The sequence below is a fragment of the Oreochromis aureus genome, linkage group 6, assembly GCF_013358895.1.
Source record: "Oreochromis aureus strain Israel breed Guangdong linkage group 6, ZZ_aureus, whole genome shotgun sequence".
Taxonomy (NCBI): domain Eukaryota; kingdom Metazoa; phylum Chordata; class Actinopteri; order Cichliformes; family Cichlidae; genus Oreochromis; species Oreochromis aureus.
Window position 1 is genome coordinate 26,301,046 of NC_052947.1, and position 12,142 is coordinate 26,313,187.

The 12,142-nt window shown below is 36.8% G+C and overlaps 1 protein-coding gene across 2 annotated transcripts; it reads right to left on the reverse strand.

Annotated features, from left to right (window-relative positions):
* Nucleotides 1-1,502: 1,502 nt before the first annotated feature.
* On the reverse strand, nt 1,503-11,170 carry zgc:174863 (uncharacterized protein LOC100136852 homolog). 2 transcript variants are annotated; one of them, XM_039613782.1, is made up of 9 exons: nt 11,044-11,170; nt 7,235-7,311; nt 6,791-7,144; nt 6,088-6,414; nt 4,858-4,971; nt 4,157-4,189; nt 3,421-3,456; nt 3,275-3,322; nt 1,503-3,162 (listed from the first exon to the last, which is right to left on the reverse strand). In XM_039613782.1, exons 2-8 carry the CDS (start codon nt 7,299-7,301, stop codon nt 3,276-3,278), a joined length of 978 nt encoding a protein of 325 aa, XP_039469716.1. In that variant the 5' UTR covers nt 7,302-7,311; nt 11,044-11,170; the 3' UTR covers nt 1,503-3,162; nt 3,275. The 2 variants fall into 2 exon arrangements, with proteins under 2 accessions (XP_039469716.1, XP_039469717.1); XM_039613783.1 differs by lacking the exon at nt 4,157-4,189.
* Nucleotides 11,171-12,142: the final 972 nt, after the last annotated feature.

The window sequence follows — 12,142 nt, forward strand, 5'->3', positions numbered from 1 at the left end:
TTTATGATAAGATGCAGGAAGAAAAAATGATGATTATTAGTACAAATAGTAGGAAGGGGTGGGATTAAAGCAAGTTTATGCTTCTATGCTTTTGATTACTCCATTTTAGAGATTTTTCTGCTGTTTACCTTATTTTTTTTAATGATTATGCTTTCTTTCTTTCTTTCTTCCTTTCTTTTTCTCTGTTGTTGTATTATTTTAACTTGTCCAAAATAAAGCAACAAAATACAATTTATATAGCACTTTTTACACTGCAGACAAATTTTGATTTTAATGCATAACTCCATATGAATGCATCTGGAGTTATTTAACATTTGTCCCAAGGACGTGTCAACATACAGTTGCAGAAGCTGGGGGATTAAAACGACCCACTTTCTGAACAGTAGAAGGTGAGTCGTCTGAATGTTGAGCCACCATGAGCAGCAAGATTTTGGGGTGCCACAGAATTGAGTAACCAGTGAGGACTGCAAAAAGTCCATCCAGGAGATGTGACTGAAACAACGTAGTACTGTTTTTACATTACTTGCAGTGCTACATCCCACACACCCAGCATTGTTTAAAAAAAAATAAAAAAATAAAAAATAATTTAAAATTGGCAGGGGGAGGGGGTGTTTTTACATTTTTTAATTAATATCAGACTTTTAAAGTTGACTTCTACATGGTCAAACATGTATGTTGTGATTCTAAGATCATTTAGAAAGGAAAGACTAGTTTATATGAAAAGAAGCTTTGTCTTTGTCAATGCCACTGCTGAAAATGGCTACCATGTGGAGTTCAGGGCTTTATCAAAACGTAATCAGAAAAGTGTTTGTATATCAATGGTACATCTGTGAGTGATTTCCCTGTTATCTGCAGCTCTTTGTGTTTCCAGTATTTATAAATGCAACATAACACTATAGCAAGGCAGGGGAAGTGAAATAAAAAACCACCTTGTTTAGTAAGCCGTCAGCTTTTACTTTGCATTGTGGACATTTAACACATTTAAGCGCATTTTTTTATTCGTCAGCCAGATGCTCATTTAATCAAGACTCAAGCAATCAACACGATCTTATCTGAACAGAGACAGATTGCAAACAAGATAATTTTGAATGCATCTTTATAACACCCACACAAACCCGCACAGACTATCGCTGTACGCCTGGTGCTGATAAGGGTTCCCAGATAATGGAAGGGTTACAGACAAGCATCTGTAAAAAATCGGTGCCAAGTCAAACATGCAAAACCACCAACTGTGGTGGTTCAAGGAGCAGCAGAAAGAAGCTTTGAACTTTAAAACAGAGACCAGAGACGTTATTGTTAATGGTAATGTTTTTGTTGCTGGGGCAACAATTGACAGTTCATGCTAAATCACTTGTCTGTATCTATGTTCTTGTGAAATTTAAGGAATGGCTAAGAAAGTGACATTATTTTATCCAGAAATGTGTGCAACATGAACAGGAACTAGTAAATACAGTCTAAGAGTCAGCAAAAAAGCCATCCCAAATATCAGTCATCACACAGAATCATTTTAGAACTTTTAATCATATTACAAAACAATAATGAATAGATGTCGTTCAAATAAAGCAAACTGTGAAGAAACTTAAACTTTCTCTAGTTAACAGATCACAGAAAGGTTAACTAAACCTAAACTGGTTTATCTACACCTAAACTGGACCATAAATTCACAGATTTAAAAACAGTATATACAAAACTTTACAGGTGATCGTTTAACATTTTTGGTAATGAGTGTTTCTTCTGATTCAAAGTTGAAAGTAGAGCTTAAATTAGAATTGCTTTATTATTAAGCTGATGGGTTTTTTTTTCATCATAAAAAATCAATGGCAAATTATTGACTTTTTGGTGAATGATTAATCTCAGTACTGTACCAGAGGCTTCCTGATAAGACTTTTTGTACAAGCTCTTATCTGATGAACAGAATGAAATTAAATTTTTATCACCAGAGTTTGTATGGATTGATTTCACAGTGAACTTGACAAAAATTGCATAAGCAGAGTCACGGCTCAAACAAAAATAGAAACAATATAGTGCATTTGGCTTTTAGAGACCACATACCATGTATTTCACAAGTGACAGGTGCTACTCATGTGACATGAAATTACCAGTGGTGAGAAAAAGGATATGAAATTTCCTACATCAAACTGTTCCCAGTGGGTTAAGAGGAGTATGAGACTTAAAGAGATACGACGATTTAAAAAAAAAAAAAAAAAAAACTCCTGAACAAAAACACTTAAAAAATAGCAACAAATCCTATGGGGAAAAAATCAGTTGTTCCTTGTGATATAATAACAGTGAAGAGTTTGTCAGAGCAACATTCCAGGCAGTGAAATGTTGCTCTGACAAACATCCAGTGTATTCAGTAGTTCAGTGGCAAACAGTCCTGCATATCTCATCTCATTGTCTAAGTGGCATTAATATATTTCATAAAACATAATATTTTTATAGCTTACACTTGGAAAACTTTGGAACTGTATGAGCACACTGGTGTTTTTTTGATGGGATTTGCTAACAGTAAGAGTAATTGTTGCTAACTTTTGGCACATTTACAATTCTCAGACAAATTACTGAGTTACATGGATCAGTGGAAAAGATCAGGTCAGCTAACCTCAGTTAGAGCCACTTAACACACACAGACACACACATGTATATATATACTGTTCATACAGAAAGATATAAAAACTTGCCACTATCCCAAAAACATGATTTAGTATTTTCCTTACAACCCTGACAGAACACGTGAAGAGGAAGTGAGAAGAAATGCTGCTCCTGATTGGCTACCAAAGGCTACAGTTTCTACATGGACTCAATAAAGTTGTATTATTTATGTATAAAAATTTCCTCAACCAAACAACTCTTATGAAAAATCTTGGTGATGTTCCATTTTGAGCCTTGTTTTAAAGTCCCTTGGCCTGTAACATCCCCCTCTCTTATAGTTGATCTTGGCTTGATTCAGCGAGGATGTTGGCTTAAGCTCAAGACCTGCTTGTTTAAGTACAGAGTGTGAATAAAGATCTTACAGCTTGTCTGCTAAATCACAGTAATATAGGTTTTTCCTGGTTATACAAAATGTTTGCAAAACGAAAGTACAGAGAAGACTGCAGTTAGCAAACAAGGGAGTGTTGGCAGTAAATTATTACAGTATATTCATCTGGTACATGGTGCCTCCTGCAGAGAGAGAGAGAGAGAGAGCATTAGAGATTGAGTGTTTAGACTTTTGATACTTTATGTTCTTGCCCCTTATCTATAAAGTGATAAAGAGATTTTGAGTTTCTTTTACCTCATGATTGGTCTTGATTGATTGATGCATCATCAGGAGAGTTATAACCTGCCAAAAGATTTAACATCAAAATCTGAATGAAATCTTACAGAGTGATAATTAAAGCTGTAATAACACAAAGTGTCAGATTGATGTGATTTACGTACCTTCCTCAACATCTGTAGAAACCGGACCATGACCACCTAGAAAAAATGATAACACTGTATAAGATTTGACTGTGTTTTACAATGAATGATTTGACAGCTAATGATAGATATAAAACCATAACCATGTTAAATAAGTTCATGCAATGCAAGCATAGAGGGAAACCCAGCAGTAAGTATCTGACACAGAAGTAATGTGACCAAAGCAAAAATAATTAATAAATAAAAAAATTCCCAAAGGAAGGGAATGGATGCTCAGTGTAATAATGTAGTTGGGACAAGTGAGAGGAAACTGATGGCTATTCAGTCCAGTAACAATCCTTGTTTAATGATCAGCACATGATTCAAGTGGATTTGTGAACCTTAATCCAAAAGTTTTTGTTAAATGTTTTGTTGGAACCTTCTGTGGAGAATGTAGCCATTTTTATCTCAAAAATATTCCTTCAAATATTTACAGCTGAAATAGCAATGTGCAATAATAATGTCTAATAATAATATCCAAAGTATCAAATTGACCAAAAGATTTAGAAAACTTAGTTCTATAGACAAATAAACTTAAAAAAAAAAAACAGCAAACAGCGCTTTTTAATATTTCAGCATTCAGGTTGATTAAAAAGCCAATAGAAGGATAAATAGAACCTCTCCAAATCTCTACAGACACAGCAAGTGTTCATCCTTTATAGCAAGTTAGAAAGGAGAAACAAAAGAGCAGTAATAATATGTCCAAAAATGGACGTACCCATAAGGGGTGCTGTAGAGTTCCTCCGAGCCGCTGTCAAAAAAATGTCACAGCAGTGAGTTCTCACTGCAGATATCTTTCACTGTATTTCATCATCTATGTGATGTCTAATAATGGAAAGTATTTTAGACTGCTGTTTGAACTTGTTCAGTTTTCAAAAGCGCATTTAAACCAGCACAACAATGATGGGAGTGTATTTTTCCATCCTGAATTACATGGCCTTGAGCATTACAGGTTTTTCTACTTCACGTTAGCATGAACCTGCATGGTTTTTCCTTTCAGCTTGTATTGCTTCCAGGAAGCAGGTGATGAACTCTCACATGGCATTGAAGAATGCTGGAGCTCAAATATCGTATTAAAAACTTAAATCGCTTTCTGTATCTAGTCAAACTAATGGCACCACTGCTGTAATTGTACATTGATAATACAGTCACTGCTCACCAGTAAGGCTGCATGATTATGATCTTTTTTTTTTTGTTCAATACCAAGAATATTTACAGTTATTCATAACTCTGAGTTCCACATGCAGAAATTTGATTAATTATGTAGCCTTATTAAAAATATTCAAATATGAATGACTTTAGATATTTAAATGTATTTCTCTATGTCTCATTTGTCTTTACTCACAAATATTTTATTATTTAATCACATACAGTTCATCAAGTCATTTTAATAAAAAAACCAAACAAACAATTACTCACTTTGAGATCGCTTTCTGTACAACAACAGCAACAGCAACCCTACGATCAGCGAGCCGATAACCACCAAAGGAGCAACTACTTTGGAGGGATAACCTGACCCGCTGTGAGGCAATTCTAAATAAATGAGAAGTTTGAAAAAAAAATGAAGTGAGCTCATCTTTAAAAGTGCACGGAGTACACGTTACATTCATTTATTCTTACATTCACTTTCTCATTAACAGACACAGGATTCAGTACAAATTGAACATTTGCTTCGTGTTAAAACACTAAACTTGCAGAAGCAGAGAGTAAACAAGACCAAAATGGAGGGTAATATTTGCATTATTGCTGTAACAGTGTGACAGATGACAGAAGTACAGATAATTCAATTCAATTCAATTCAATTCAATTTTATTTATATAGCGCCAAATCACAACAGAAGTCGCCTCAAGGTGCTTTATATTGTACAGTAGATCGCACAATAATACATACAGAGAAAAACCCAACAATCATATGACCCCCTATGAGCAAGCACTTTGGCGACAGTGGGAAGGAAAATCTCCCTTTTAACAGGAAGAAACCTCCAGCAGAACCAGGCTCAGGGAGGGGCGGCCATCTGCCACTCAGATAATGATCTGAGTGGCTGCGATAGTTGCCAAGAAAACCTGATAATAAGTTTGCATTTTCAAATTTCATCTTTAAGTTACATTTTCCATGACAAACGAAGGATCACCAGTCTAATCTGCACTCACCAGACTGTTTTAAGTTTTGAATGTTTTGGTAAGAAACATGTTGCAAACTGTTTATTACTGAAGAGTGTAAAAGACCTACAGCACAGACAGTTTTTCATTTTTGTTATACATAAAATTAAAAACTTAAAATATCCATGAAATCATCTAAATGTAAAATAAAACTCTATTTTTGCTAATTACTCTGTGGAGCTTCTATTTTCTTATGGTTTGACATTTACAGGATGTTTTTTTTTAAATATGTAAATATTACCTACACACTTTAGTGCTTAGATGTTTAATTCAGCCCCCATTAAATCTCCCATATGCACAAACAATAAACTGTTTAATGGTTACATAAATTGCATATTTATGTAATTCTGACATCTTGGGGGCGGGGGGTGGTTCAGATTTAAATTCTCTCTGATTCCACTTTGGCTGAAATTACAAAACAGTATTGTGAGCAGTAGGATGGTGCCAGCAGGCATAACAACTATCATGTGTGGTGTGTCATAAACTATACCTTCAGATCCGCGCGATGATGATGGTGGTATGTTGGTTTCAAATGTTTTCTCATCCTCTTTGCCTCCACTGGCATTGAACACAGCGCAGGTATACTTTGGGAAAGTGGATCCTCCCAACAAAGACAGTCTGCTTGTGAGTTGAAACAAACCATCGTCTGACTGTGTTGCCTCCATTTCAGAGCTTTTTGTCCACTCATGCTTCTCTTCATCAAACCAGCGAAGTGTTCCATTTGGGTAGCCTCCACGAGACTCACAGATCAGGGTACTGTCTGTATTTGGGACAATTATCTCAGGGATGGAGTGTACAGTTGGGACACTGTATCTGGCTGCAGAGACAAAATGGAAAGCACAATCACTGAGCTGAACATTGCACCTTGATGTCAAATAAAATTACTTCAATTAAGTATCTTAAGATGTGATAGTCATAATAGTTCACATGCATTAGGAAGTTACTAGTCAAACAGTGCAAGTTGCTTAAGTAAATGGCTGCAAGTACTTGTACAACTAGTATTTCTAGATATTTCTACTGTCACAATGAAACTGAAAGTAAGCAGACAGGCCTAAAGTTGCTCAAGGGGAATACCAATCTGATTGCCCTGGAAAGTCCCCACATCTCTAGACAATCTTCAGTGCTTACAAGTTGTCTAAAAAGATTAAAAAAAACATTCTTGATTTAAAAATATAAAAATGTTTCAGTTTTACCTTGGACTTTAAGGGTAGTGACCATGCTGTTATCACCACTGTCTGTAATCACTATGCACTTGTAATATCCATCATCTTTCACTGCCGTGTTGGTGATGAGCAGAGATACATTCATGTTCTTCTCGTTCCATAATGGTTCAGCAAACCTGTAGCCTCGCTTTGGCTGGTCCAATTTACCTCTATTAAAACCCAACACGAGATCACCTTCGTCTTCTGGAGAGGTCAGTTTTTTCCAAGCAACCGTACGGATAGTTGGATCATTTACATCTGTTGATGTTTTTATGACACACTCCAGCACTGATTGTTGGCCATATTGTCCCACATTTTCAGCTTTGCATTCCACTTTTATAAATCCTGTAGAAAAAAAGCAAAATTAGATATGAGGTCACATGAGTACCAAACACCATTCCATGCTTAAAGTTCTCAGATTATGAATAAACTTACCACCACTCTTAACTGCACAGATGCAGAGGACAGTGAAAATGAATGCAATGATTCCACTGGAGGCCATGTTTCTTTACCTGAAATGACAGTTAAAATTGACAGTTATTATGTGGTGGTCAGTTTATACCTGTTTTTTGTCACAGGGACCTACTTCTATGAATCAAACGGTGAGATGCAAAGCACATTTAAGTGTAACAAAGTCCTGAGAAGATGTAGCCAATCAGTTTGGGGTGGTGCATGTGTGGGGGGGTGGTGAGATAACTACTAACACTACCCTGACTGAAACAAACACCATCTGCACTAAAATAGCAAAACATTGATCTGAAGGAAAAGGAACAGGAGAACACATTCAGCAAAAGTATTTCTGGGAGAAATTCCTGCTCAAAAACAGGAGTATGCTAGTTTTACGAGCGAAAAAAATATTAAAAATGTTTCTCTCCTGCCCACGTAATATCATTGTTCACTTAGAGAATGATGACTGAACTCAACGCTAGAGAAATTCATAGCACTGAACAAGGTAAAAACAGTCTGTAGAGTACAGAGTCTGCTTGTTTGAAGGCATTCATTTTCACTGGCATGCTACTAAGTAGGTTTTGTTAGTGGGCAGAAGGACAGAAGGACGAATCACTGACTGAACAAACAATTTCTAAACAATTATCCAGCTTCCTTCCAAAAGGAAAAACAGTCTTTCAAACCATCTAAAGCTTGTGTGCCCACTCAGTGTGGTTACTCATGCTTGGTTTCTGTCTTTATGCCACATGTATCACATGTGTTTTCACTTTTGCTCACAGGAGCCATGCTCTACGCTGGCTGTGAGAATGAAAAAAAAAAAGGTCACCAGAGGTTATGCAAACGCAGCGACAGGAGGTGGACGTGTCCACAGTTTTATCATGACTGGGAAGACGGGCCTAGCTTAGTGTTTACATTGGTGTAAAGTAGTTAAATTCATTTTATTACCAAGCTGTTACTCATCGATCCTAAAAATCTGACACTTTGTAAAAAGAATTTTCAGTGAAATGAGCTCATTTGTCAGTTTTATTTTTATATTAAACACTCCTAGCTTCTTAAAACTTTAAGCTACCCTGATTAAAACAAACAAAACAAAAATGATAAAAATACATAGACATTTGTGTGTTGTTGAAAAGAAAGCTAGACTGGTATGTCATCTCAATTTAAAAACTGAAAACTAAACTTTCCTTCCTGCATAGGATATTATAAAGCACCCATTAATTCATGTATTTTTATATAAATGGCTCCATGGGAACTGGGAATTTATTGAAAAATAGGCTCAGTGCCCCATGTTTTTGTAGCTAAACATAGAGTGACTACAGAATTTCCTCTGTTGTAAATGCAGTTTCAGATTTCTGCACTGGTTTTCAGCCTTGTCCCCAGTTCACTGAGATTTATCAATGTTTTAACAATATTGTGACAGCAGTTAACAAAATCTGAGAGTTTTTTGCAATTTCATAAACAAAAACAACTTGTTGTTTTTCTAAAGACTTTCAGTGTGGTGGACCACACTCCTGATATTTACTTTGCATGACTTTTACCAGGCAAACTTTTAGCATCAAAAACTTCTCCAGTTGACCCGTTTTATAAAAAAATAGGATGCTGATGATCTTAGATTTAACATCCATTTCTGACACTGGATGAGAGATGGGCACACCCTGGACATGTCACCAAACTATTGTAGGGCTAAAGCATAGAAAACATATGCAAATCCACAGAGAAAGGATCCAGTCATATGATGGATTCAAACTTGTAACCCTTGTGCCAACTATTGTACCATTTCATCGCCCTCTTTCAAATGTGGCATTTCAGTGGTTTGCGAATTTAATTCTGATATAATGCCCATTCATTTATTTTCTGTGGCCTGTTCAGTGGGTTGCATTTTTTAATGGGTCTATAAATGAGGAGTCATACTGAAAGAGAAAGTGTCCACTTAGTTTTTCTTTTTATTTCAGCTGAAACGTTGCCACATATTATGACCACTGCAACAAAAAGAGCAAAAGAATATAAATCGATGTGTCATTTTCTCTGGTTTTCTTCCCTCCAAAGTGTTAGTGTCATGGATTGCAAGTTAAAGAGGGGTCAGCTCAGCTGCTGTCTCTGTTTTTTTGTTTGTGTTTTTTTTCCTGTATGCATCCTAGATTAATCTACTTCATCTATACACTTCACAAAGTTCAAGTGCAATGCATTACAGTTTTGTACAGAAATGCTTTTTTAATTCTAAAAGCAGTTATGGCTGTGCGGTAGAGTAAGATCTTCTTGAGTGCAGCTGGGAGACATCTGCAGGCTCCAGATGAGCATTAATTAACTTCTCCACATCCTGTTCATGCAACTGAGACAACAGGTCAAAATGAAGTCTGCAAAATGTCACGAAGCCCGAGGTCACAGAACGCAAGATACAGAAATATTGTTTTTACCCATCGACCTCCTGATATTTGCGCTTATTTTCTTTCCTTTCCTTAAGACAATACGGCCTTGAGAGTCTGGCCCGTTTGTACGATATCTGTATTGACACTGCTGTGTCAGTCTGTTATTCAGGCCCCTCACGTTGCCTGTTGTTTCTGTTCTTTTTGGCTTGTTTTGCCTCTTGTAGCTAGATAAGTTACAGAAAAGACCAAGAGAAATTGTGGGGGGTGAGAGCAGGGAGATGACATGAAGAAAGGCAACAGGCAACAACAAATGATCAACACAAAGTTTTTGGATTTCATTCAACTATTTTTTCCTTGGACCTGTGACCGAGACAAGACGTCCACACACTAATGTTAGCACAATGTTTGTGTCAACTGTCAACCCACAACCTCATTCTGCAGCTGGCGGGCAGCTTCTCTCTCACAGACATATGTGTACATAGACTTATATTTAGAGCATAGGTATAGTCTAACTCTAAACACTTAAGGTCAGCACAATATGAATCTGTCTCACTGTGTGTATTTACTGCCGTCACAGTTTCATGATTCATGATCACAGCACAAAAAGAAGCATTTCGCTTACATGAATAAAGAGAGGCGCATTTAGTGGTTTATAAGCAGTGATTAAAGTAGACTGCAGCTTCTGGCTCAAAACCGCACTGCACTTTTTTTGAACACACACACAGTCAGAAACAGACCACACTGTTCTCTGGCTGTTCACAGGGGTACTAACTAAGCTTGATCCACAACAAAAACTCCTAATGCACAGACAGAAGCACTATCGTGGGACAGATGCCAGTTTGTTTGCATAGAGAATTTGAATGTAACCTGAGAACAGCGACAATGAACCAGCGGCTAATCCTTCCAAACTGGCACTTTGAACTTTGAAGACGTTACCTGTACACACTCTCCCTCTCTCTCTCTCGCTCTCTCTCACACACACACACACACACACACACTTATATATGTATATGTGTCCACATTCACAGGACAGGGTCACGGACATAAGTCACGGTCAACAAACAGTTCCTGGTGTCGCTGTTCTCAGAAAGAACAGGTCACGCGCACACACACCACACACCATATACGAAACCAACAAAACTGCTTCATAATTTATATGTACACAATTTTAAGGAGATTTTTCACACAAGAGTTTATCACAAGACCTCCAAGTCAGAGACAAGCAGCCTACAATCCTCAGCTCTTGAATGACTTTTGAACGCGGATCACTCGGTCGGCCGCGTTTCTCCACGTCGACTGAGCGTAATACACAAACCCGTAGGTTTCGGTTGCCTGCATCTGTTATACACCGAGGATACATATAAGTCGCAAAGGCCTATTTATACGGCACGAATATAAATGACCACAAATGATCGATCATGTTCAACTTACATTACACGCTCCTCTTCACCGCGGAGATGTGATCCCTGAAATGGGTCGTGCATCTGTAAATGACCAAGGAGGCTAACTTTCACTTTCATTCTGAATCAGAAAAAGAAGGACAACCCACTGTAAAACGCGCTTTCCGTCGCCTGTTGTTTTACAAGGAGCAGACATTTATTTTGTTATATATATATATATATATATATATATATATATATATATATATATATATATATATATATATATATATATTATATATATATATATATATATATATATATATATATATATATATATATATATATATATATATATATATATATATATATATATATATATATATATGACGAATTCTAATGTAGTGTCAGCAACGTTAACAGGAGGCATTAGCACTGGATTAGCTTCAATCCATAGAAAAATGTTCGAATTTGAATGAAAATGAAAATGAAAGCTTTTTTAGTAATCTTTTTTCTATAGGTCTAGATGAAAAGGATAATTACAAAACACGTTTTATTTAGAGTATAGCATCAAGTTAGTTAAACATCTGAGATATTGTTCTGGTCAGTTAATGAAATTACATTATCTCACAGAAGTGAGTACACCCCTTACATTTTTTGAGTGACTTTGATGTCACCTTAAAATACCTCAACATACAGCCATTAATGTCTAAACTGCTGGCAATAAAAGTGAGTACACCCTTAAGTTAAAATGTCAATATTTTGTGAGGCCACCATTATTTTCCAACACTGCCTTAACTTTGTTGGGCATGGAGTTCACTAGAGCTTCACAAGGTGCCACTGGAATCCTCTTCCACTCTTTCATGATGGCATCATCGTGCAGGTGGATGTTAGAGACCTTGGGCTCCTCCACCTTCCATTTGAGGATGCCCCACAGATGCTCAATAGGGTTTAAGTCTGGAGACATGCTTGGCCAGTCAAGTACTTTTACCCTCAGTATTTAGCAAGGCACTGATCTTTTTGGAAGTGTGTTTGGGGTTGTTATGTCATGTTGGAATACTGTCCTGGCCCAGTTTCTGAGGGGAGGGAATCATCCTCTGCTTCACTATGTCACAGTACATGTTGGCATTCATGGTTCCCTCAGTTAACTG

What these genes read in the sequence shown, in the direction of transcription:
- zgc:174863 (XM_039613782.1), bottom strand. Translation starts at nt 7,301, where the DNA reads ATGGCCTCCAGTGGAATCATTGCATTCATTTTCACTGTCCTCTGCATC. An exon ending in CACTACCCTTAAAGTCCAAG is followed by an intron (nt 6,415 to 6,790) that starts GTAAAACTGAAA and finishes TTGTCTCTGCAG; the next exon opens with CCAGATACAGTGTCCCAACT. An exon ending in CTCTACAGCACCCCTTATGG is followed by an intron (nt 3,457 to 4,156) that starts GTACGTCCATTT and finishes CATTTTTTCTAG; the next exon opens with GTGGTCATGGTCCGGTTTCT.